This window comes from Pygocentrus nattereri, chromosome 18 (assembly GCF_015220715.1).
Source record: "Pygocentrus nattereri isolate fPygNat1 chromosome 18, fPygNat1.pri, whole genome shotgun sequence".
Lineage (NCBI taxonomy): Eukaryota > Metazoa > Chordata > Actinopteri > Characiformes > Serrasalmidae > Pygocentrus > Pygocentrus nattereri.
Window position 1 is genome coordinate 23,357,997 of NC_051228.1, and position 27,872 is coordinate 23,385,868.

General features: G+C 37.1%; 1 protein-coding gene across 3 annotated transcripts in view; it reads left to right on the forward strand.

Annotated features, from left to right (window-relative positions):
• LOC108433542 (rab GTPase-activating protein 1) overlaps positions 1–24,615 on the forward strand; it is a 136,017-nt gene extending 111,402 nt beyond the window's left edge. For all 3 annotated transcript variants that reach the window (XM_017708173.2, XM_017708175.2, XM_037546999.1), the window contains 7 exons: positions 655–747; positions 4,359–4,469; positions 5,385–5,489; positions 9,892–9,975; positions 14,487–14,558; positions 18,940–19,137; positions 21,160–24,615. In XM_017708173.2, the coding sequence (XP_017563662.1) occupies positions 655–747; positions 4,359–4,469; positions 5,385–5,489; positions 9,892–9,975; positions 14,487–14,558; positions 18,940–19,137; positions 21,160–21,282 (786 nt within the window). In that variant the 3' untranslated portion in view covers positions 21,283–24,615. The remainder of the gene's footprint in view (positions 1–654; positions 748–4,358; positions 4,470–5,384; positions 5,490–9,891; positions 9,976–14,486; positions 14,559–18,939; positions 19,138–21,159) is intronic.
• The last annotated feature ends 3,257 nt before the right edge of the window (positions 24,616–27,872 follow it).

Consider the following 27,872-nt stretch of genomic DNA (forward strand, 5'->3'; position numbering starts at 1 on the left):
TAAATATAGCTTAAGATGCATGTGTTTGTTTGTGTACTGCTGTATGTCTAGATTATAGTTCAGGTTTTGAGTTATTGTGAGTGTAACTGTTTTTAAATTAACTGATTTATTGGTCAGATAAATTGGTCACTCCTGCGTAAAAGCTGTTGCTAGATTATGCTTTGTGGAACACAACAATCAAATTCGATCAACTAAGAGAACATAGTAATGTTAAGTTCCCCATTTAAAAATGTCTCGCTACCAAGCTGCACTATGTTGTATCTAATTGGAACTGTACTATATGGTAATGACAAAATATGCTACCATGCCAAAATTAATATTATTTCAAATTAATAATTATTCTAAATCTAAGTGTTTTGAGTTTCTAGTGCAAAATTGAGAATTTTGCACTAGAATTTCACACCAAAATCTTTTACCAAGATTCCAACCTAGCAGCAGTTGCTATTACAAATTCATGGAGCATGCATGGGATAGTTAACTCTTCTGTAGTGTTATTTCTTTAATGCTCTGATTGTCTGATACTGTTCTAAAGCCACAGTCTTTTATCCTAACAAACTTTCCAAAAGACTTCCTTTAACTATTTATTCCTTTAATTAAAGTCTTGCATATATGCACATATAGAAATAAGTGTGTGTGTATATGTGTTTGTGACAGATCAGTCAGAAGAAGCTGAAGAAGTATGAGAAGGAATACCACACAATGCGAGAACAGCAAGAGCAGCAGGAGGCCCCCATAGAGAGATATGAGGTAATGTTTGTTTCTGTGTGAAATGGAGCGTTTTGAATTTGTGTAATTGGTCCTCGTCTGTTTGTGTATCCTTTTTAGTTTCTGCTTGAAAATTTCTAGTGTCTAGTAAAGATTCAGTTTGCCAGACAAATAGTTAAAATTCCAGTCATTTATGTTAAATTCCTAAACCAGGGTTTTTAAAAATAAAATAATCCTCCTTTGCAGTAAAATAAATCTTTTCTGATCGTTCTAATACAGTTGTGGTAATAAATGGTCTTAAATGCTGGAGTTAATGTATAACTGCTTATTCACCCTTTAACTCTGAAAATTGGTATGCAGACTGCTGGTCACCATACCAATCCCTAGCTAGTAGCTAACAAAAACACACTGAGAAAGATTTAAGATGGACATCAATAATTTAGAGATGAATGGACATTTAAAAGCACTCAGCTGGTTTCTGGTTTTCTGATACGTTTAATCGCCAACGAGAAACTCAAAGACTAAAAAGTTGCAAAGCTAAAGTCAGTTTCTCATGTGAATTTTCCTGTTTCACCTTAAAATAATGCAGCAGTTAGGTACGCTCTGGTGCCTCTTGCACCAATTAAGGTGGAACGGGTAAATTTGAATGAGAAACTGACTTTAGCCTTGAGAGACATTTTAAAAGAAACTTCTACTTTTGAGGAAAAGTTTCTTGCTGGAGATTTGAGAAAAGTGGCTGTAGCTGAGCTAAAGCTTAAAGCAGAGCAAGGTAAGTCTGTATTTTAATTTATATTTTTATAAGATGGTTTGGTTTTTGTTGAAAGGACAAAATGGCTCTTCTCAACATTTGGGTTGCTGACCTCTGTCCTAAACTTAGAAGGTTCCATATGTGGGCCTGCACTTTGACAATTTCGACAATTCAGTTCTCATACACACATAATCATAGTTCACAATTCCTCTGAATGTATCTATCCATTGTACAGCTGGTCGTCCTATTCTACTTTTAGAACTCTTCCAAGCATAATGTTCTTTTCCAATTAATCAATTCCTCTTAGAATATGTCCAGATTAATAGAGCTTCAGATTGGTTCTCAGGGCTTTGAGTGAAAGGTGATGTTTTACTTGGTCTAGGATCCATTTGTTTGTTTTCTTTGCTGTCCAGGGTTCTCATAAAAGTCTCCTAAAAGCTAACACCAAAATTCAATATTTTGATGTTTATTTTGAATATTCACTGGTTATTTTCAAGTTTTTACATCCATAAAGAACCACAAAGTCATAACCTGGACAATTCTGATTTTTATAGAGACAAATCTTTACATTTCCAGATCTTTTCAAGCCCCTTCTTGAGTTTTTACCTGTCCAATATTGATATTTATCTGCTAACAGGAACCTTCATTTACACGTTATACCTGCCTGTGTGGTTTTATGTGTGGCCTAAATACATTTAGGACATGAAAAATCTGTAATAGTACCATGCTTTAAATGGAGAAAGGAAAAAGAGTTTTCATCCCATCTCTGTGCACCATTTGATGGTTTTTTTATGAATATTTATCTGCTTTTACATGTACATTTTGTGTGCATATGTACACAAATATTCACACAATCTTCTCCTGCGTGTTTCTTTGAAATTCTGAGGCATTTTCATTTGTGTGCATTGTGTTTGATTACATAATATTTTGCATGAGCATCCTTTGTGCACACTGTAAACACAGTATTCACAGCTTTTATTAGTGCGCTTCTTTGAAATACTGAGGCGTTTTATTTCATGCTCATCATTAATACAGGTGTACGTTTGGGAAGATTTGTATAATACATTTTTGCATGAGCACCCTGTGCACAAATATTTGCACAGTGTTTCTGCTTGTGTCTGTGTGTGTGCGATTGTGAGAATCTCACCTACATGGCGACATTTCTCAGTGAGCTGAGCTTAAATTGTGATGGGTAAAATAGTGTGCTTCATCTGAGCCTGTTTTTCACCTCCTGCTCTAAAGAGCTTGAATACATTTCAGACCCTGCACTGCTCTGCCCCCCATTAGCATATGCACTTTGTGGAAGTAATGAGCAGTAATCCAGGAGAAACCTTACCGCAGGCTCAGAGGAGAGGAGAGAGCAAGTTGAAGAGAGGCATGCTGATGAAATGATGGAGGTATCACTGATGAATGTGTCCCTCCACTCAACTCAGTCTCAACTCAGGAGGAATTAAAGAAATGATTTAGGACCTGTCAGTCGCAAACAGATTAAAACACACTTACATAGCAAGAGATCTTTGCTTCTTATGTGATTCTGCCACCATGTTTTGCATTTCTTCCCGTTCGTATTTGTGTATCAGTGGTCTGCATTGTCAATGTCTGCTGGAAAGGTGCTTCTAGTGCCAGTATTCCAGCATTGAAATCACTGTTTATGTTGCATCTTGGAAGGTCAAGGGAAAAATATATAATCCAGAAAATCAGAGCGGTGCTTTAACAGGCCTGTAACTATAATATGACCGTTGTGCTTGTATTTAAGATTTCATAAAGATCACCTATAATTTGCTACAATGAAATGTGAGTGCATTAAAGTGATTGAGTTGGGAAACACATGGCTCAGATGTATGGCTGTAACTAGGCCATTTACTCTAGCATTAGCTAGAACCCAAAACAACAAGGGGATATTTGTTTGTTCTCACAAACAAACATGTTGACACATCATCTAATGAATAGAAAGCACTTTATCTAGAAGCTATTTAGCATTGCACTGGTTAGTTTTAGTGTTAACATCAATTCATTATCTCATCTGAAAGGGCAGTCTTGGTTACTCAAACACAGTGACCAATAGCCAGTTGCTTTTTTTTATATTGAATTTTCAGCCTTCTATACTCTTAAAACACATGGTTCTCCAAGGTTTTTTTTTTTTTTTTTTTTTAAATAGTAAAGACAGTGGTTGTAAGTAGGACCATTAACACTCAAAACCATTTGCATGCTTAAAAGATTCTTTGTATTAGGAAATGGTTCTTCATATTGATGGAGGGTGTTTTATATGGTTCGCTTTGTAAAGGGTTGTAAATAGCACCTAAAAGGGTTTGTGTATTGCTACAAGCTCTTTAAGTGTTCACTGTTCTATATAGAACCACTTTACTAAAGAACCCTGGAAGAACCATCTTTTTTAAGAATGATAGCACCAGGTTACCGTGTCGATGTATTATAATACGTTTAAGGATGCACCGCTATGGGAATTGTAGGCTGATGCCAGTATCTCATATTTTTTATGAAAATTTCTGCTGATGCTGATGCATAAACATTTATAAAATGTACCCACCTGGATTAGGTCATGCACGGCCATGCACGTTTTCAGATGGTTGTTGTATATAGTGTATATATATTCCTGTATTTATATGAGCTTCTGTACTACAACACGTAGCCCTGTTGTGATGGGTAAAATCTGTTTACGGGCTCCATGTTCAGTAGCCTGAGAGATTGGATTGAATTGCACCGAGTGTGTTAAATACCTTGGCACATATTTCACTGTTTTGGGTCAATTGTTAGTCATTACTCTTCTCAAAGGTTGCTCTCTTCACTGCCATAGTTAACTATTACATAGACACTGTCACAAGATCACTGAGTCAGACACTCAGACAGGCAATACACATACTAACCCTGTCCTCTCTCTTGTCCACAGAGGGAGAACAGACGTCTGCAAGAGGCAAACATGCGTCTAGAGCAAGAGAACGATGACCTGGCCCATGAGCTGGTCAGCAGCAAGATCTCTCTGAGGAAGGATCTGGACAACGTGAGCTTGTTTATCATTTCATTTAAGTAGTCTATAGGAGAAGCAGTAAAAGCATTGCATAGTGCAACAGCATTGGGCTTTAAATTTATAAGAAGCTTCCTGAATTGCAATCACTAGACAGAATTACTAATTGACCAGTGGTGTATTTACCCTGCTGGTTTTCATTAGCCTTTATTTACTTATTTATATGTTTATTTTTAAACCCAAACCTCTCACTGTATGTGAAAGAAATACATAAAACACACTATTGCATTTCTATCGTTATTGTCCTTTTAATGGGCCAAAGTGACACTGTAAATTCTTAAATCGGTTGCCTATTTATTTAACATGGATTAAATAAAGTGCTTCTTTAAAAGTAAGAGGGGACTGGCTATTTAGCACAGGACTTCATGCCTTATTATTCTATTCATTTTGGTACAGGTGTAGCAGCAGCATTCACATATAGCACAGGTGTACTTACCTACCTCACTTTAATGACCTTATTATATTGCAATACAGATCTGCCAAAATTATAATAACAAATTGAAATATACAAATCAAATATAAATACAATATGAATATAATAAATGTACAATATAATTTTTTTGCCTCTTAAAATCACAGCCTTATTACCTTATATTATAAGTCCTATCATTCCATAAATGCAGACTGACTGAGCTATTTTTAAGTGTGTAACAGAAATTTAAAGGTTTGCACTCTTTCACTTTAGCTGCTGAGTAATCAGAACAGTTAGGTTGTTCTTTCTGCAGCAACTTCACTTTTTCCTTGTTTTCCAGCAGATTTTCTTCTTCTACTGTGGTGACCTGGCTGACTGTATGGTCACTTAGTTTTGATGTAATTAAACACAGTTCATACTTATTTATACATAACATAATGGCGTAATAAAGACTGTGTGTCTGTCTGTGTATTCTTTAGGCAGAGGAAAAAGCTGATGCCCTAAACAAAGAGCTCCTCATCACAAAACAGAAGTTAATAGACTCTGAGGATGAGAAGAGGCGACTGGAGGAAGAGTCTGCGCAGGTCAGCCATTTTCTCTCTGCTTTTTTCCCATCCTTCTGTTTCAGAATTGTTTTTAATTTGCCCTAACATCACCTCAACACTCAGAAGTGCATAGCACCTAGATTATGCAAGCAGCTACTTGCACGACAAGAAGACAGTGAGGAGCGGATTTTTCGGTCATTTTGATCAGGCTTGACTCAGTGACCTATTAAGATAGATAAACAAAGTTGCTAATCCAGAATGTTGCTTGAGACATCCAAGCATATCATACATAAACTTTGTGAGTACTTGCTTTTTCTGTTCTAAAATGCCTGTATCCTATTCTTCTTTGAGATCTACGTATAATGCTGGTGGTGTTCTATGTACCCAACATGGTCATATTTTTTATTTTTATCTTCCCACCACTCTTTATCCCTCAGAATTCAACAGGCTGTTTTGGTTCTCTTAAGAGTGAAATACTGAAATGTACTCTGTTCGGATTGTCTTCCCTGTATTATGCTTCAGTACTAAAAGCGGTCCAGGCTGAAACATTCCTTATAACTTCACAGCAAAGGGGCAGGGCTAATGTCTTGTAAAATGAATAGGTTGATATATGTAAATGTGTTTCATAATATCACAGAAACTGAATTCAAAACAGGCTGTTTTGCAGCTTAATTTCTGTACATTGACTGCCAAAAATGAAACCTTTCAAACCTTTTTTCCCTGAATTGGCCCCTTAAGCTTAAGTAACAAAGTTCACATCATTAGTCAAGTAAAATAAAGTTGCTTGCTACACAGTGGCTAGTTTGAGCGTAAGAAATTCAATAATGTCTTTTTGAAATATTAAGCATATTAGTTTTTGTTTTTTTTTTTGTTAATAACCGATTTGCACCAGATCAAAGCAGTTTTGAGTAGGCTCTGCTGTTGAAGTCTACATTTACGTTGACTCAATCCTTCACCTTTATAAAATCTTATAATCTTCACTAGAACTTATACAGTAAATGGAGCAGCCCTTAAGATGGCGTTGGCAATTCCCTGAGGGGAGCTTCCGAGGGAGAGATCCTGGTACTGAACTGCGGGAGTCTCCTTTTTCACACCATCACAGCAACTATTGATATTTTCTTTATTCCTATCTGCCTCTCTGTCATTAGAAAAGTTCCCCAAGGCTGAGATTGAGTAGCAGTGGACTGGCTGTGAGTTGTATTAAATTGGTGCAGAATCTCATGAGACCTTAGCGCTTTTATTAGTGGCACAATAATGCCTTTGGACAGTAGTTGCTTTTGGACAGTAGTTTCCTTAGAAAGAGTAAGGACTTGTGTACCAGAGGGGACTCCTGGGTTAAAAATGTATTCAAGCTGATATGGAAGATTTCCCCTGTGGAGAGGAAGAGTAAAGGAGAGGTAACGTTTTTAAGAAAAAATAAAAAAGAGCATCCTAACACAATCCTTAGCTAAGAAACCAATGGAATATGTTGTTGCTGTCATAACAAAACCCCCAAATGGTATCCTCCCCACATTTATATTGCTACTGATGGAAGAAAACCTCATATTGCCTTTTTTGTCAGTTTTTGGCATAATTTGAAAATAACTGTTGTCCTTAAAATTGTTTTACAGTTTTAAGACTGAACCAGTGAACGTGTTCTGTTGTTTTTATAATAAAATCTTGCTACCTTAACATATGTTAATGTGGCAACAACCCATTTACATGAAATGTTCACCCGCTGTAAAAGAAAGCTGGCATTTAAATGGGTGTTAAAAGTGGATGAAATGAAAGTAAACTGGAAGAATAATTGCAATGTTTGACAGCGATGTTATGTAAGAGGTACCAGGCACCTGTACTTCTGACACACAGTTTTGTGCATGACTTGTTTGTCGTGTTGTAAATGCCAGTAGACTGTTTTGATGTGGGTTATTTTTTTTATACATACAATGTCCCAAACATTATCATCCTGAGGAATGTATTAGCTTCTAAAACATAAGAAATAAAAGCTTTTCTAAAAACGCTTAGTTTCTATGGAAGAGCACCAGAACATACCTGGGGAGCCTGTGCACATTGAGAGTAGCTGTAAGAAGCACTTACTGTTGGTTTGTCATGGTTCTTTGATGCCGTTTCTTTTCAGAATCAACAAGAGACCTCAGCCATGAAAGAGCATCGAATACAGCTATGTAAAATGTCTTAATGCCACATATAGTCAGTTTAATAACATTGGCACAAACCTTTCTGGATAATGGGAGCTTTATTTTCCTGCCAGGTTATTTATGCAGTTCTTTGTAGGCCAGGGAGAAAATTTTCTGCTTGTAGAAAGACCTGTTCACTGAAAAAGTGTGTGAAAGTTTATTGTGTGACAAAGTTACGTCATCAATAACGATGTGCGATACTTTTGATTATGAGCAGTGCTGGGATAATGTACTGCTTATGCCAGTAAACGTGTCATTAGCAGTTCATGCAAATTCAAACATATACTTGCAATATTCGCAAGGGTTCCTGATTTTGTCCAAAAGTTGAAATAATTGAAGTGCTTTTGCAGTAATTATAAGCATACATCCCAGGAATCTGTGAATAAAGCACAGTTCACATTTTGCAGAAAATATTTCAGTGAAAGATGAGGCAAACCATTTTTAAAATTTTTTACATGAAAGCTGGATGGAAACTATTTTGTATAGCATGTATGATATTATTGAGGAGCACAAATGAAAGTTGACAGTTGACTCACACTTGACCAAAATAAAACTTTAACTTGATTTTCGTCAATTTTTCACTGTGTTGATTGTTAGAAAAAACACACCATACACTTTCTAAGCCACTTATCCTAATAGGTCACAGGGGGAGCTGGAGCCTTTCCCAGTAGTCATTGGGTGGAAGGCAGGATACACCCTAGATGGGTCACCAGTCCATCGCAGGGCATGTTAGAAATAACATTAGATGCTAAATTTAGACTAGCTCTTCGTTACCTGTATTTTTCCCCCCAATGTTCTCTAATGATATTTCTGTAGGTTTATGTATATAATTAATTTTTCTGTGAGCACTTTTTGACCTTTTTGCATTCCTTTGAAACTATACAGACTGCTTTTGTTACTGTGCTTTTGACTGATATGTAAATTATATCTGTTGGTTTTTGTGACATCACATGATTTATGAATTCAAAATGGACCGTTTTTGCACCTTCATGTCCATATATGGTGTGTATGGACCAAAAGAACGATACATTTTCAAGTTTTAACAGTATTTACAAAGAAATATAGTGGCAGTCACACATTTCTACAGTTATATTGCAACTTCCTGTAACACAAAAAGACACAAGCAGCTGTACAAATTCAAAAAAAAGAAGAAAAAAATCTTTTGGAAAATCAAGTCTTTTGGTCTGAAAAATGACCAGACACCCCAGAACTGTGAATGCTTTAGAAACTGCTGTCCTTGCGTGGCTATTTTGAAACATTTGACTTTGAAAGTTTTGGCTGTGTCTCAGGTTGATTTACTCAGATCTTTAAGTTGTATGAAGGCCTGCATTACTGATTAAATGACATGATCCTTATGAGTGAACAGGGCCAATAACAGCTAATAAGATTTCTCATTTCTGGTAGTATTAGGCCCATTAAGCGCATTTAGACTCCGGTGGCTGGCAGTGTTTCAGCTTGATGGTATCTTAAGACGCTGGCCTATTTACACCAGCATAAGGATAAGTTTTCTTGGCAGACAACGAACCACTTATGTAAGTCATTCTCCAAATGTTGTACATTAAAATATGAGGTAAAGATGCATCAGCAGCCATGTTGTGCTCTGCAAGCTGCGCTGTGTGTGTGCAGGGCTGATGGTCTTTCACAAGTTAATTTCCCATCTGTAATTATATACCTTTTCCTGTTTGTACTTTTTCATCTGTTACATGTTATTATTTTTCATAATCTGATTTGACTCCAGATTGGCTAGTTAGGTTTTTTTTTCTAATTCAGATTTTTTTTCTCAATTTTAGTTGTTCATTGTTACGCAGTGTTAATGCTGATACAAGGTTCTTCTTCTTCTGTGTTTCAGGGCATATATTGTGGCTTAAAATACTGTAATGATTTTTTTTATGTAAACTGTTTTCATTTATTATAGCTGAGTTTTGTCTTATTGAACAGGTTATTTATCCCTAATAAAAATTCCTTTTAGTTTTATGTTTTGTGCTGTGTGTTTAGTCAAAAGTATAAAATGAATGAAGTTTCAATTTATGGCCAGGTGTGTCTTGAATTTGGGTTTTGACCAAGACTTTTAATTTTGGTACATCATTAGTTTATATTTATGTACTAAACCAACTGATAGTTTTACTTTTTTTATAACAATGACTTCATTTTAATGTATACTAATTTGCATGGTTTAAATGTATCTTATGTACTTACTCACACTGCATTATCTCGTTTTGCAATGAATCTTGTGATCCTGTGTATAACTGATCTTTCTCTGTCCTCAGCTGAAGGAGATGTGCCGGCGAGAGCTGGACAAATCAGAGTCTGAGATCAAAAAGAACGGCTCCATCATTGGAGAATACAAACAGGTCAGTCTGCAACATATATTTACACGCTCGTACTGATGGTCATCTTGTGAAACAGCCTTTCCTTAAAGGAAATAGATGACCCTTCAAACCATCCACACTTCCAGTTTGAACCCGTGCATACAGCTTTTAAATGGCATGTTCCACTGATGGCTTGCTTGATAAACCAGCTACTGCTATGGTATGAATTTGTTTATCTCAGAGGTACATTGAGTCTAAAGTATTTTTTACAATCATTAACTGCTGATGCAGTAATGTCAGTAAAATCACTAATGCTAACGATATAGGACACCTTTAGCAACAGTGGCCACTTATCCTTCTGGATCGCCGGGGCCTATCCCATTGGTCACCTGACCGGGGAATCAAACCCAGGCCGTTCTTGCTGTGAAAGACTGTTACTGAGTTATTGAAAGTAATAATTACGTCAGATAAAGCTTGTTTTATCCACTTATAAAACTAAAACAAAATGTTCTTTTTAAATTAAAAAGTCATTATGATTAAATAAGACAAATGTGAGAAATTGTGCTTAACTGACAAATTTTTAAAAAATAAAAACTATATAAAAATAAGAGCTTTTAAGTGACTAATATTTAATTGCTTTAGACACAAGCATCCGCAAAATGCTGTAAATATAATAATAGTAATAATTACACAGTTATTAAAATAAAAACTCAGAAGCATTTTCCCAAGTGATTGTAAGTTTAGCTTAAAGTTGATTATTATTTATTTGTTTTTTTCTAGTATTGCAAGACTGGGAACAGTACACTGTGCTCTGTAAAAATAGTTGTTCTCACATCCCTGTAGAGCTGCTTTTAATGGGCCTGCTGACAGTGTGATTCATATCCTGCACGATAATGGGGTCCTCAGAGCAGAACGAGCCTCACGCGCACACACACACAAGCGCACACACACGCGCACACATGCGCACACGCACACAAACACACGCACACACACACACACACACACACACACACACGCAGACAGCTGGTACTGCTGCTTAACTTAGTACAGATGCAACATTCATGCCAACAGATTCACATATGTGAACATGAAAAAGAGGCAGGGCACAGCACATAATTAACACAGGAAACAGCAAGTCATCATGTTTTCTTGCCACAAATGAAGTCTTTTGTTGCTCACGTCCAGAGGACCAAAGCTGCTGCTAGGCAAGCACACATACTGTTCTTAATGCTTACAATTATTAATTTTTTTATTGCTTGGGACAGGGTATTACATTAGCATTCCTGTTTGTATTTAGAGGCTTTGTCTTTTTTAAACCTCAAATATCATATTCTTAAATTAATTTAATCAGTGAAGGCCTTGAAATAGACCATGTGTAGGTTAATATATGAAAACTGTTGAAAATGAATAAATTATAGCTGGTTTAGTTGAATGAGTCATACATTCATGCTAGGCTTCCATGTCACCTAGTCTCAGGGTGCAACATATTGCACCGATTAAAAGTGGCCATTGAGGCTGTAAGAGCAAAGATGCCCTCGAAAGAAATCACACGTGGGAGCATTTTAAATGATCAGATGACAAAAAAAATTGGTTGTACTAACATAGAGACGCAACGAGTTTGATTAATCCTTTCAAAGATGTATGTATCTGAATATTCCTGTTTGATAGACCGCATGACTGATTTAAATTCTTTTGCACCATCATCACTGTTAATTAATGTATCATTATGAAGTGTTAATATTGTTGTGTTTAAGAAATAATTTGAGAATGAATATTGTTTGGAAACAATAATGAGTATTCAAAGCCTTTAAAATGCTGATCTGGCAAGCAGTGCAATACTCTGACTATGATTTGTGCTATAACAGAGAGCTGTTTACACGTGAGTGGGATATAGACAATACAAACAATGCACAATGTTTTAAAATAGGCCCAAAAGTCCCTAAAATAGGCCCCTATTTGAACATACCAAAATAGATACAGTTGAATTTCCACTTTGAGTGTTTTCACATACAGTTCTTTTTAAATGAACCGATATGAGTTCTGTTAAAGTAAACCTAAAAGGATACCAAATGCAAATGACCTCAGTTCTTTTTGAGTTCACAGTGTAAGTGAACTATAAAGAGGACTCAGTTTTCTTTCTGGTCCTTTCAGATCTCATTCCACTTCTTGTTCACACCACAACTCCATTAGAACTCAGACCCCTTTCACACCACTCACGGTGTGTGCTGTGCTCGCAGTGTGGGCAGCGTTCTCTGATAAATCTAACCTTTCAGGTGGTGAGAGGAACTACCAGACATGCCTGCTGCTCAAACAATTGGCCAACGTGCACCACGCAAAATTGGAAGAACGACCGTCTCAGTGGGCGACCATCAGATTGAAGCACATACCTGACTGAAGAAAATCCATTTTCATACCTGACTGAAGAAAATCCCAAAAAATCTTTTTTGTGTCTGGGCAGTGAACCTTCATCCATCTAAACCCTTATTATGTAAAGGCAGCTGTGTTGTAATTCAGTATGAAATGACTGTAAATCTAATGAGAATAAATATTCCCTATAAATACTAAAGATAGAGGAAAGTAGAGGTTTGGTTATGCTGTTGCTCCAAATGAAGCTATGTGTCTCCATTACCAGCCTGGACCAATTCTGTTACAAAAATCTCTTCAGTGGTTTGATTCATAAACGGTTGGAAGATGAACATGCTAGTGCCATTGATATAATGCATTCCCTCATATGAAGATGCATGAAGTGCAGTGCTGGGCTGTGTGTCTGATGATGCTGAGGGCTAAATGAAGATGTGTGAAACCCTTAGCACTGGCAAGCTTTGACGTGTGCGGTCTTGATGTTTTACCCCATTGATCAGCAATTCTGGTCATGGTGCACAATTAGAATTGGATTTTTCATTTAAGCGTGAAGAGATTTAAAGACGGCCAGTGATTTCCCAGTGGCACAGAGCATGAAGCATGGTTAATGCACTTAACCAGAGGTAGAGGGCGTGGTATAGTGAATCAATAGAGAGAGAAAGGAAAAGAGACGCAAGTAGGGTTGTATGAGATTAATTTTCACATGTTTCAGTGTTATTAATGAGCACAAAAAGGAAAAAGGACTTTTTTTAATTTATACAGGGTATATGGGCTTCTCTCTGTGTTAAATGTGGAGGTGTAGTTGTAATGGCATATTAAAAGTAACTTAGTTATTCTGTTGAAAATGGTGCTATATTGCAGCCACCAAGAGAGAGAGGTTAAAATAGTGCAGGTGAGAACACAAGTGATAAAAGTTACTATGATAGTGCAAAAACTTAAGGGTGCATCTTGAGAAGACCAAAAGCACATTCTGCTTTAATTGCGTAAAATTAAATGACCATGTACTCAGTGGTGCCGCGTGCTCCCCTGGCCTGTAAGCCTTATTCAGCTGGAAAGATTTCTTCCAGTACCTACTGATGGTCAAATATGTTATGCTTAAGTATCTTTCAAAGAAAATTTCTCCACTTTGTGAAAACCATTTCCTTTGCAATGAACATTTTGATTGCATTGTGGATTCCTTTCATCTCAGGCTCTGGTTTTTTAACTGACGCTTTTTGCAAAACTCTGGTTATATTGGTTATATCCGAGTCTAACTGGTGGATGACGTCTTTTACAGCACTCAGCATGCTTACACAATCGAACAAAAATCTATCTAATTGCAGATATGTTTTCATTGGTCAGGACTGTTTATGTTGTGATATCATAAATTCAGCTAGGCTTAGAGGTAGAACAGGTATTACTGGGGGAAAAAAGCCTTATGAAAGATTGCTGTTTTTGGAGGTTTTTCAACCTAGTCTTTATCTGCCACATTTGTAAAATAGTTAATTACTATCAACCATGATTTACATTTACTTTACTCAAAAAAAAAGACTTTTTTTATTATGACTTTAAACATGTTTGTAGTGGAGGTTCTTGAGCAGTTGCTGAATTTTGGCAGTAAACATTTATAGACTTGTACATAATTTTGAACACCCCAGTATTACTTTTTGTTGAAGTGAAACAAATTTAACACATGCGCTACAGAGAAGACATTAAAATATTGCATTTCTCTGTAGTTCTAGTTTAACATATTGGGAAAATAAAAATAAAATTAAACATGTGTCATAACTCTTGCACGGGCTACAAATTGTTTTATTTATTTATTTTTAATATCATGAGTAACTCATTCTAACACTTCTATTGCTCTGAATTTGTCTTATATGGACACATTTTTAAACATTTATTCTCAGTTCATCAACTGCCCAGTGGTTTTTACTATAAATGTGTTTTAAGTCTTACTTACTAAGTCAACTGTTAAGCTTTCTCTATAGGGAATTACTTTCATTATTGTCAGCTATTGTCTGACGTTAGTCAGCTGTATTCTACAGATGCTGCAGATGGAGATTAGGTTGAGAAAAGCTGGCGTATTGCTTTAACTCGTCAGTCTAACGTGATCTGATAAAAGGTTTGAACAAAGGCTATGTTTTTGGCCAATGTACCGGTCTTTGAGAAAGAGTAGTTCAATGTCTTTTCTTTTTTTGTTTGTTCCTCAGATTTGTTCCCAGCTGAGTGAGCGGCTTGAGAAACAGCAGACAGCTAACAGAGGAGAGCTGGAAAAGATTCGGGTGAGTAGCTCCACCCAACACACACACATGCACACACACACAGAGCTGTAGAGCTGTCAATTTGAATTTCACTTATTTGTTTGTCAAGTATTCACATATATTCAAGTTTGTTACATATTATTAAAACAAACAAAAAACTATCTTTTGTAAAATAAACTGCAAGAAACGGCAGATTTCTACGTCAGTGTTAGGTCTCAAGTTCATTGCAACATGGGAGATGATAATGAACATAGGTACACAGGCTACTTCTCCATAAGTCCTCTGTGCCAGTGATCTTCCGCTCCGCTGTTATTATAAGCTGAAGAGAGCAGCTACACTAAATGTATGAGGGCACTGACTTTACTAAAAGTCTATAACTGGCTCAAGTGACTGCAGTGGTTGTGCTGCAGCTTAGCCATGCAGCTATACTTGCAGCTTTCTTCACTACATTAAAAATATTGTACACTCTCAGATAAAAGGTGCAAAACTATCACTGGGGCAGTACCCCTCTTGTCACTGGTACCCATTAATTAAAATAAAATTAAAATAACTTTTGTACCTTTGAGGGCACATTTACATTGTTTGTACCTTGATGAATGAAAAATTAACCTGCACAGAACCTTTTGTCCATATTTGGAGGGTGGGCTTGTCTGAAAAAGTGTGCCATCCAAACCATTGGTTACCTCACATGACAATGTACCTCTGCTCATGAGCATTATTCAGCTTATACAGTAAATGTATCACCTTGCTTGGGAAGACCAAGTTAATAAAAAGCTGTCGGATATCTGTAGATATCCACATCTGATTCTTATTAAAGCCAAAATAAATTGTTGTTCCTCTTTATAGTCAGAAGTGTTCTTTGTATGTTTAGTAGCCGTTGTGTGTGATAACATCTGCAAGTAATTGGCCTGGAATACATTAGGAGCCAGAACAGAGGTTTTAAGTTTTCAAATGCTTTTTAAAGTGCATTTATCAATGGATTTGTTTAATATTCCAATGTCAATTTTAACAGCCCTGTAGTGCTGCACAGTATATTGTTTGTTAAGCACTGTGGTGTCGACTTTGCTGATGTACTGATACCACTGATACTGATATTGCAGAAGGTCAATGCACATGAGTCCTCAAACCAATGAAAATGCATCCCTACACTCTCATTAATATTGTGCTACAAAGGAAAGACCTGTTTGGTTTACTAAGTAGCAGTGTAAATGCATGAATCAAGAAATGAATTTGGAGACAGATGAAAGTACAAAACATGACTAGACTACATATTTAGTTTTTGGTTCTTGATTGCAGTGATCTACGAGAATGTTTTTGCTGTATGATGAACACCAGGTAGTAAACACATTTTTAACTGTTCAGAGCTGCGATTTTTCTGTGGAGAGCCAGAATTTTGATAAATGTAGCTTTCAGCGCCTCTGTCTATTTCATAGTAATAGGATACAATGTAATGTGGTATGCAGTCTTATGCAGAGGCTTAAACACTTCTGATCAAATTACATTAAGATTAAGTGACCCTTATTAGTCCCACAATAAGGGGAAATTTCACTTCCGCATTAGTGTCCGTGAAGTCCGTGAAGTGAAACACCACATACACACTAGTGAGCACACACACACACTAGTCTAGTTGATTTTGAAAATAAGGTAACACATCCTCTACAGAGACCACACTTCAATGTGACATTTTTGTGCACATGTCCATGTATTTGCTGAGTTTAACATAACAAAATATAAAATATAATAAATCTGACCAAAGCCACATTTATTTTTTTTAATATGTTAAATTCAGCAAATAAACAGTAATTATTATGCATTACAATGTGCACCAATGTGTTCTCTGTAGGGGAAACTTTAACCTTTCCACATTATGGAACTCCGCAGTTCACTTTTAGTATATCACAAAGAAAATTGCTATTATGTCATATAGTAACATAATCACTGTAGTACAACACATTTCAATATCATTACATAAAAGTTATTTTTAAAGATATGTGGACATCTGGCCCATCTAATTACACACCCCATTAGAATCAGAAATGTTTTTTTGGAAAAACAGCAGATCACCATCTTATACAAGATCTTAAGATTAAGTAATTAATATGCTGTTGCAAATATCAACAAGCACTTATGTAATTTCATGTGTGAAGTCTGATTTTGGGGCCACAGCTGTTGAACTATAATCATTACTTTGCCAGCACTCATAATGGCTGTGCTCCAGTCTTCAAGCTTTTGATACAGTTGTGGAGAATTGTGATTGTTACTATTGACAGCAGCGTTTTGGCTCCTGTATGTTGCTTGGTAGCGGTTTTCTAATGAGGTGAGAGTTGAGTGGAGAGGCTCTAGAGTACATGATGATAACCTCTCCACAGTCGGAATGGATTCTCAACAAGCCACTTAAGGCACACAGACACATGCAGATAATAACTGTTACAAGAATGACTGTGTGCGTGTGTGTGTGTGTGTGTGTGTGTTGTTTATTTTCTTTCTGGTAGAAGAAAACATGTTTGGTTCATGCCTTTTCCCCTCTTTGGGCTAGGGCTTAAAACCCTGATGATAAAAGTGAAACAGAGCAGCTTTATGTGGTTCTGCACTGACAGTACTGCATACTGATAACAGCAGGCCTGTCTGTGTGAGGGCATGCATGTGCATCCGTATGACTTTACATGGGTCTATGTACTTAAGTAGGTGTATATGATCAATTCAGGTCAGTCCAGTTTAGTCTGGACTTTTTTTCAATTAAATAAGTATACCAGAGCACCATAAAGATTTCTCATTATGCTCAGTGCTGCAACATGAACAGTACACACAATAATATAAAAGTGCATGACGAAAAAAGGAGAAAATAGACAAATACTGTTGTACTGTGCCCAACAGCAACAGACTGTTAAAGCTGGCAGTGTATTTCAAATGACAAACGAAATAAACGAAATGAAACTGCCGCCGGACACACAGTAATAAGTATACTTTTTTAAAGAAAGGTAAACGTGTGATATGGTGACTAAGCTGATAAAGAGTTCTGTTTAGCAGTTGGCACATGACACACGAGACAAAATCAAACCACTGCATAATTTTGGCCAACATTTATGTTGTTTTACTTTGAAATGTTTCATCATTTAAAGTACATATTAAAGGGATAATTCCACCAGTCTTTCAAAATCTCTGCATAATTCAGTTGTTTAAATATCAGAAAAAATATTCACTGTGGTTTGGTCTGAAATGCTCCATTCTAGAGAAACTTTCCAAGTCAAATTTTCTTTATAGTGGTGGTTACACACTGTTAGAAATAAAGGTACCATGCAGGTACGTGATTCGTTCATCAAGGTGTACAAACAGTGTAAGTGTAACCTGCAAGGTGCAACAGCGGTTTTAAGGTCAAATTATGTACATTTAATAAGTTTTTCCTAGTGGTAAAGTAGACATTTGTATCTTTCTATAAAGTAATGTTTTAAAACAGAACAATAAAATAAAAAGCCTGGAGACGAGACGGGGTGTGTGGAGTCAGTACAACTTAGAAAATATAACTTCAATGGATTATGGGAAAGTTATGTTCCCTGACTAAAGGTACTGAGATGTACCCCTGAGGGTCCCACCACAGTGACAAAAAGGGTACTGCCCCAGTGACAGCATCGTACCTTTTTTTCTGAGAGTGCAGGAACCAGGGGTAGAGATGTTTACAATATAATAACGGAAATGTATTTACTATCCAAAACCACCAGTTAACCTGCGTGTGCTTTCTGAGCTTTTTATATAAATTGTTGATAATGTTAAAATTGGGGTAAATCATAATGTTTTAGTTTGCTTGTTTTTCTGGAGACTGTTTTTCATTAAAACAAGCTGCTTTTAGTTCTCTACAACAAATAGATATAAAAAATACTTGTAGGGCCAAAATCTAATCTCAAACCTGCCATAAAACAATGTCTCAGGTATCAGGCAGAGTATTTGTAACTGTTCTTTTAGAGGCATTTGGATGACTGGTTCCAGTCGCCACCACTATGAGCACTCTGACTCAATACATTTCTCTAGAACTGTGTATTTCACAGCAAACCACTCTGAATGAATTTCCTAACTTTTTTTCAGAAATGTTGAAAAATGGGTTGAATTGCTCTTTAAGGTATTATGCATAGTGCAATACTGGACAGCGCGAGGCCAGTACTGAAGACAGTACTATAAGAACAGTTTGTATAAAGACTTTTATACCAAATTATATGTATTAGTATTCAAAAGTGGGAAAGCAGAAAGGCAGATGTATTGGGACTGTGACTTAGTGTTACCTGTCATGGTCTATGTGTCATTAGAGCCATACAGCATGCTAATTGCACTTTGAAGTACTGATTTTGTAAAATATCAGTAGTAAAACATAGAATAATGTTGCAGCCATTAATGTGTGGTTTTGTGTGTGTAGCTAAAAGTTGAGGGCTGTGAGAAGTGCAGTGTGCTCTTCAGTAAGGAGGGCCGCCTGAAGGCTGTGAGTGCTCCGAAGGAGGGCAGTGAGGAGGAGGCTGATGAGGAGAAAGAGGCTCTGCAGGCTCAGCTCAGAGAGATGGAGCTGGAGCTCGCCCAGACCAAACTGCAGCTGGTGGAGGCAGAGTGCAAAATACAGGTACGCAGACATGCTTCACCTTTAAGTCACAATCATCCTCTATCTCGCCTTTATCATTCTCACACTTAGCTTACCTTCATCATTCTCCATGTCATCTTTACCTCACCTTCATTATCCTAACAGATAATATGGAGGTGACATGGATTGCCTTCTACATTGGCCTGTCTCAATCATGAAATTTTAGCAGACAAATAATTGTCATTTAAATATTTGCAATTTTTTTTATATATACTTCTGTTAGAGCATCCTAACTTTTCTTTGCCGCTACCTTTGCTGAGGTTGTACTGACATTAAATTATATACTGCACTGTGATGCACGCACACAATCGCACACAGTAAGTCTACAATTTTCTTAAGACTGTGAAAATGGAAAACACTAGCCTAACAAGCATACATGCTTACCTGTTAACTTTAGCTGCTTTTATATGACCCTTTTTTCAGTCACTGTGTTTCCTAATTTATTTTATTAATTTAAAAATCACAATCAGACATTTATGTAATAATTGTTACAGACCTGGTGTTTTAGGTTTATTTAACAACTAACCTAAAGAATGGTTACTCATCACACAGATAAAACCTGTTATCTTTCTGATGGAACCTTTTCCATATACAGCGCCACTTAGATGTGCACATGTTCACTTAATATAATGCAGTACTATCTGCTCGTGTCCCCACATTCTTAACATTTAAAATGACAAGATATTGGTCCAGCTGCATATGCCTTTTGACCAGTCACTCATTTAGATAGTTGGCTTTTTTCCCTTGATTAAAGAGCTTGAATAACCAAATACCACCAAGTCACCTTATTTTGATTATGCAGGACTGAATAGCAAGTTCACTCTGTAGTATCATACAAGAAGCTCAGCGTTTATTTATGAATTTTCTTCTGGTTTGGGTTATTTTAAAATCTGCTGAAGCATGTAATCCTGTTTCTGTGTATCTTGATGCAGCATTGCTGAAAGTGCAGCTGCTCTTCTGATCTCCAAACTTGAGCTTTATCTGACGTTCAGCATTATCTGTCCTAAAATTAACTCGCTCACCAATGAGACGCATTAAGGGTGTCCCTGACATCTGTTCCCTTACCATACATGCAAAACATGGTCCAAGATTTCTGAGCCTTATGTTTTAGTTTTTTAGTTGAGACTGATGGACACCGTTACTCAAATGTTCATTAACCAGTAGAGCACTGTGTGAGTCCTTCTTCCATCAGATAATCTTTTATTGTTTGTTATACAGTACAGTTAAATGTGCATGTTCTATTGCTGTAAAACTAATATCTTCTGGTGAGACAAAGATTGAAGGAAGGAAAGAATGTAATGAATTAATAAAGGTAAAGAACAGAAAGGTTGACCACATCTAGGATGGGTGGAAAATATTGGAAGGAAGGTGAAAAGAACAGAATGAAAACGAGAAGCAATGAAGGAAAGACGAAATTAAGTAATGCGTGAGTAAAAAGCAGGAAAAAATAAATGGAGGAAAGAACAGAAAGAATGAAGGAGGGGAAGAAAGACAAAAAAGAAAGAATGAATAAAGGAAAGATTTAAGGAAAGAAAAAAAAGAAGGCAGTAATGAGTGGAGGAAAGTAAAAAGGGAATATGTGAATGATGGAATGAATAAATAGAGATGGAGACAAAAGCAATGAAAGACAGAAGGAGTGCACAAAGGAGAGAAAGGAAAAAAGGAGAAGACCAGAGGAAAGAAAAAATGGAAGGAAGATGAGGAAATGAAAGAATAAATGAGGGAAAGGAAGTGTGATGAAAAAAGGAAGGAAGATGAGGGAATGAAAGAATAAATGAGGGAAAGGAAGTGTGATGAAAAAAGGAAGGAAGATGAGGGAATGAAAGAGTAAATGAAGGATGGGAAGAGTGAAGAAAAAAGGGAGCGAAAAAGAAAAAGACAGGCAGAAAAAAAGAATAAGGAGAGGAAGGTATGATGATGGAGGAAGAAAAGAAAGAAAAAGAAGGAAAGGAAAGGAGAAACGAGTGTGTCTGCGTGTGAATGAGTTTGCTGCCTCTGTTGCAGGACCTGGAGCATCATTTGGGTTTGGCGCTGAATGAAGTGCAGGCGGCCAAAAAGACCTGGTTCAACCGCACTTTAAGCTCCATTAAAACGGTGACGGGGGCCCAGGGCAAGGAGACCACCTGAGCTGTGTAGAGTCAGGAAGACTGCGCAGCCCCTGCAATTTTCTCTTTTGCTTTGTTCCTCCTCTTTCCCCCACCCCATCCATCTCTCAACTCTGTTTCCCCTTCTCCCTGTTATCTCTCCTGGCCGGTGCTGTTAACACTTTGCTGTGCCAGAACAAACCAGTTTTTCTGTACCTTTTTTTTTTCTTTTGTAAAAAAAAAAAGAAAAAAGAAAAAAAAAGAAAGTCCAAAGAAAGAAACAAAAAAAACCATAGGGTGCAGACTACCCCTGGAACAAATGTACTTACCTAAATCAAGAGGAGGCTTTATCACTAGTCTTTATACTACTGATAGTTTAACAGAAAGGGGCTGTCTGAGCTGAGCTGTCTTCTGCAGACACGGGATATTAACACAACACTCCAGCTACTGTTTTACTCAAGACTACTCACACAAACACACATGCAAACTTCCACCCAGCAGAGGTACGAGGAACTAACAGCCTTCTTTTCGAAAGAAAAAAAAAAAAAAGAAAAGAAAACAAAAAAAAGCTTTTCTAATTTCCGTTTGATGATAACTTTCATTTGTACAGTATATGAATGAGTTTGCAGTTGCAAGCTGAAGAGATTTATGTAGTCGTTTAGGCTGTGATAGTCTGCTTTTAGCGTGTTTGTGTGTGAGTGCATCGAGTGCACTAAAGGAGCTTAGTGCCGTTGACTGAGAGTGGCCAAGCAAAGTGATTAACTGACGATGGCTTTGTTCATAGCTTGAGTTTAAGTGTGGGAGATGAATACAGTAAAGTAGCACATTTTGTACAGTAATAGGTAAGGAACGTGCTGCGTGAGCACCTTTCTTCTGCAGACCACTAGTTGACACCTTCCTGGTGGTAGCAATACATGCTAAGGGAAAAATAAAGGCCCAGAATGAACCAAAGGGTGAGAGGAATAGAAGCACTAGGCCTCTTCATGTCCCTACAGAGGACAAACTCACAGCATTAGCCCGCGTTTACAGATCTGACCCCTGCTTTTTAAGGAATACACCAATGTTTTTCATGCTAATCTCTATCAGTTGCACCTGCAGTGTGCATGCGATGAAAGTAATTTAAACACGTTCTAAACTATTGGGCAGTTGCTTTAACAGATAGGGATTACATTTGAGTATACCTTTAAAGCAGTGCCGTGCACAGAAAAGCTAATGTGACTAATAAATGTGGAGAAAAGAAAGCTGGCGGGGACCAATGAACATAACTCAAGTTATGTATTGACAAGTTTGCATCTTTTATTAGCAACATTAACATTTCTGATGTGGGTTCTTTTAATTTGTGTTGGTCAGTGTAATGTGGGTTATTGCTAAATACTAAAGCACTTACTCTACCTGTCTGTGAGCTCATCTCCCCTTACACTACAATCTAGTGAATACACACACACACACACATTTACTAAAACACCATCTGGGAAACGTTAAGCACAGTGAGTGGTTGTCACTGATGGGGCTGTTCAATAAGGGCAAAATATTTGAATCACTACATATAGGGATGCACCGATATGGGAATTGTGGGCTTATTGCATTGTTGTGCATATAGGACTGTAAATATCAGAGACCACCTTTTATTTGTTTAATTTCCTGTCAAAACAGCCAAAAATATTAAACATATTTACCAATAAATAACACAGAAGAATCAAATACTAAATATATATTATCATACATTTCAGTTTTAGTGTCCACACATGAATTTTGTGAGAAATATAAACACCATCAAAGTTATTCTTAGAATTTTCTGTCTCAAGTAATTGAGTAGTCTCATACATTCAGTGAGATCTAGACTTGTTGGTCAGTTCATTATTCTGAGCAGCTTCTGTGTTTATTTTGCAAATTTTCTACTTTTCTGTCTGTTTCCTTTTTTTAGTCAGGGCTTCTTGAAAGCTTTCTTCTCACAGTGGAAGGGTGGACAGAAACTCCTGTGGATGTTTTCAGATCTGAAGCAGTTTGATTTTCTCCTCTCTCAAAGATGAAAGCTTTAAGTGCTGTGTATCTGATGAGGACAGTCTTGGTGGTCTACAAGTTTTTGCACGGTTGTTAGGAGTTCCACTTTAATATATTTTTTGAATTCCAGTTTTAGAAAGTTTTTCTCATCTTCCTTTAGCTTTCTCCTTCCTTATGCAAATGAATAACTTGAATGAATAAAACAGTTAATGGCTGTTTTTGACTCAGTAATAAATAAATGAAGGGTAGTCTCTGACTTTTGCACAGTAAATATTTATGACATGTAGAAACTGGGACTAAATCTACCTGGATTAGCATTACAGAGAAACATAACATTTATTTTTTGTAGGGGTACAAATAAATATTTTGGCACAGTAGGCCAGTGTCAACTAAACACACTGCACTTCCAGAGTATAATAAATACATCATCAAATACTGGTTTGAAATACCAGTCAAATGTAAACATGATGCTGTCTGATGCTATTTTTTTAAATATTGAATTTTTAAAGTTTTTTTTCTGCTGATACTGACATGATTCCGATCATGCATCCCTGTATTGTAATTACAGTACACCTTTACAACGTATTAAAAGTCATTTGATATTTATCACTGTTGTGACATGGCTACAGGTGGGGCCTTTTGTTGTATTACATGAATATCTTGATTCATTAAAACCCTCACAAAAACAGTCATCTGGAACTGTGATTGGTCAGGATGCTCACAGCACACAGTGAAGAACTATGTGATTGGTTAGAGGCTCGTTTGCATATGGTAGCCTTTTGCAACTATCTATATTGCAAAGACTGTCATGGTAACCGTTAACAAACAATATATTGTGTGACCCAGTTGGGGGGTGTGTGTGTGTGTCTGTGTGTGTGCGTGTGTGTGCGTGTGTGCGTGAGGGGGAGAGAATGGGTGAATGTGTGTGTGTATGAGTAAAAGAGGAGGCTGTGTAAAGAACACTCTGTAGGTTTGCACCTTACAGAATATTTATAATGGGATATGGCTTGCTCAAGTTTTTGTTGATGTCAGGAAGGCCCTTGTGCCCTGAGAAAAAAAACAAACAAACAATGGGGTCATTCCAAGAGGCACTGGCTTGTACATAAGAAGCATAAAGTTTTTTTTTTTTGTTTATTTTGTATTTCCTCTCCATGGTAACTGTACTAATGTTGCCTAATAGTACTGTGTTACAGATAATTACTTTTTTCTTTTTTTGCTTTAATATTTTGTCCTAAATGTCAAACTGCTGTCTCATGTATTACATGCCAAAATGTACCCTCATACAACTTTACATACATATGAACATGGTAATAGTGTAGGTTGCATTGTGTATACTTCCGTAAAATTTCAATATAAAGCTACAAACACAAATATATTCCTCAGTGTGGGTGTGAATTTATTTTCTGTTCCAATAGAAAACCTAAAAGAAGGTTATTTAGGTGTTTCTATATGCATCCAGATGGTTTACTAAAGCAATAAGCCACAAGAGTGCATTACTGTGATTTCACAGGGTATCACAGGGAAGGGTTTTCTTTCACATGACATGAAGTGGAGCCTCAAGTGGTTTATTTCTTGTATTAAAGGGTGGCCAACATAAAATAGGATAAAATACACAATTCTTCAGAAAATATTATGAATAATAACATCAACAAGCATTCCACCAAGAAATGTAGTTTACTTATAGTGTGGTATTATTACTAAGCAACCATGGACTGCTGCTTAAGTACAAGAACATTCGGTCACTCATCACTGTGTACTGTGGTCATTTCATGAACTTTTTCTTGTATAACAATGAACATATGATAACACAGTACTGTTAAATGCTTTTGCTTCATAAGTACTTTTGGTCACCTTTGGTCAGTCTGTCCAGCGGCGTTCCTCTTCTTACCCTGGGGCTGAATCTCAGATGGCTCCTTGCTCCCTATATAGTGCACTATGTAGGAATTTAAATTCTGGATCCTGCACCAAAAACTTTTATAGCCAACACACTATTTAGAGAGTACAGAGCCGTTTGGGATTCAGCCTGGGTTTAATGCTACTTCTGACTGAAGCACAAACATTTGAAGTGTGTAATTTTTAGACTTCTTGTTATTCACTGTTGTTTTACAGTGAATAAATTTTAAGTACTGTAATTCAAGCCTGTGATATTAATGATGCAGTTGTTCAGACTGTTGGCTATCTTGAAGGCTGTTAGCTGGCTGACCGGCCCAGTTCCAGTTAAGAAAGTAAGTTTTCAGCCCCTCAGTTTAAACAAAAACTGGTTCTTACTTTATCAGTATACTCGGGGGTCCATGTGAGAAGCATTAGAGTCAAAACTAATTCTATTAACTGCACAAGGGTGTTTTTTCATGCCATGGTGGTCATAGGTGTGCATATATCGTGGATTTTACAATGACTTCGAATGCAACTCGGCCAATTCGATTTTAAGACGGGAACTATCCGTTTAATAACTGGCAGCTGCAGACGTCCCTGAGGGATGTGTTGTGAGTTAAATATTAGGACTTCAAAGGACATTTCAGATGACTAATGTAATCCTAACAACATATTTTTGCTGTCATAACAAATCCTTCTAACTTTAGGTTCTAATAAGGCAGGGGTGCCCAATCCTTACCCTGAAGATCTACCACCCTGGAGAGATCCTCAGATCCAACACACCTGGCTTTATTAATCAGAGGCCTTTATTACCTCAATCAGATGTGTTAGACTGAAGCTAGAGCTGAAGTCTGAAGGGTGGTAGATCAAGTAATATTGTTCCATCTCTCATAAAATGTCATCAAACAACGTAAAGGCAATGCAAACAGCATAAAGGCAGATTGACATCAAGCAATCCAGCACAGCACACAGTAGGGTTACTAATCCAAACCTAGAACTAACAGCACCGTTCAACATTCCGTATTGTACGAAGGTACCTCATGTAGGTGGGCTTCTTTGTAGGTGTCTCATTAGATGAACATTTACTCTGATCTTTCACACAAAGAATTGGTCTTTCTCTAAATGGAAGTCGACAGTGTTTCCATTAAGTCGTTTGTATTATTTCTAACTCAACCCATAACTATCAGTTTGATACTCTTGGTAACCCTGTTTACAAACCCTAGGTTTGTAACTGGACTGTGTTGTACCGCACTGCCCAGTGGGAAAAAAGCCTTAAAGATGTGCCCTTTTCAAATGGTCTAAAAACAGGAAAAAAAACAATCAAGAAATCTTATGTATGACAGCAATTATGCTTCAGCTTAATCATTTCTGAGCAGCGTGCTCACTTATTTTATTACAGTATACTTACATGACTCCAGTTTCAGTGTGCTCAGCTGAGTTCCTGTCAGCAGGATGAGTCAGGAGTCTCGGTAGGGAACCCGGTACATTTAGTGCTGGATGCAGCATTATTAGACAGGCTGTTTGTTCCTGCCATCTGACCCAAGTGAAACATTTCCCACCACACTCTGTAACACTGGATATATGGCTATCAGTGACATACTGTCTGTCTAGACTGAACTACTAGCAGTGTGCTACTTTTGGATATGGGCCGTAGGGGATATAACACATTGAATCCAGTGGACAAATGAACACGATGTTAAGGGCTTTGCTTGTTAAATTGCTCCCTCATACTTTACGTATTTGTTTAAACATTTGTTTAAAAATATTTGGCCCGGTTGGAAGTGTATTTTACTTTGCTATTTTTGACAGCTGTGCTTGGTTTATGAATTATGATTTATGAATTGAATGTCAACTGTAGTAGATAGAAAGGCAGCAAAGCTGTCAGTACTCTACAGTTGTAAAGTCCTTGTGTCATATGCAGTTCTGTAATATCATTAGGCCTGTTACATCTGTAGCTTTATATAAAGTGCAGGCCTGTAAAATCAGGTGGTGTGCATAGGGCTGCTGTGAGAATCCAGTTACCCAGATAAGTCACACAGTTACCACCAGAGACTCCAACGTCAGCATTATGTAATCAAACGCTTGTGCTCAATGCCCACTCCATCTCAGATAGCCTAAAATATAGAGGCTCTGGCAGGGGCGAGACTCGACCACGACAAGAATATTGATGGGTATCAGTTGCTTGGAAGACTGAGTGCTAGACAGGTTCTAGCTGGTCACCAGTTGGCATAACGACTCTTGAACCAAATCTTATCCTCATCCTGACCTCATTTGCTGATACAACTGTGAGTTTCCAAATTGGTAACTTTATGAAAGAACGTGTTACATTAACTGATATTAAATGTTATATTAAATTGTATTCTTTTTTTGGATCATTTCTGTTTGTCCATTCTTCATGATCTGTGCACACTCTAAAGTGCAGCTGGGGTTAAACAAGGAGTTCTGAAGTTTTGCCTTTTTGAACTTTTTTACAGATACATCAGGAATTCACTGATGTCATAAAATCATCTATCTTGGTGGTGGTAGCTTTTATTAAAACAAAAAAGTTCTTAACATTAAAAAAAATGAATACCAAGTTACAAAGTTTGATATGACAGCAACAAATTGTAACCACATGCTTTCATCTGTGGGTTCTGAGCTGGGTGCTAAAATAGATGCTGACCTGGATTTAGGGTGGCATCGATGCTGAAAACCACCCATCGCTCTCGATGGCTTTAGCAGATGAGAGGTGTCTAACACAGCTGGGTGATGAGCTCCCTG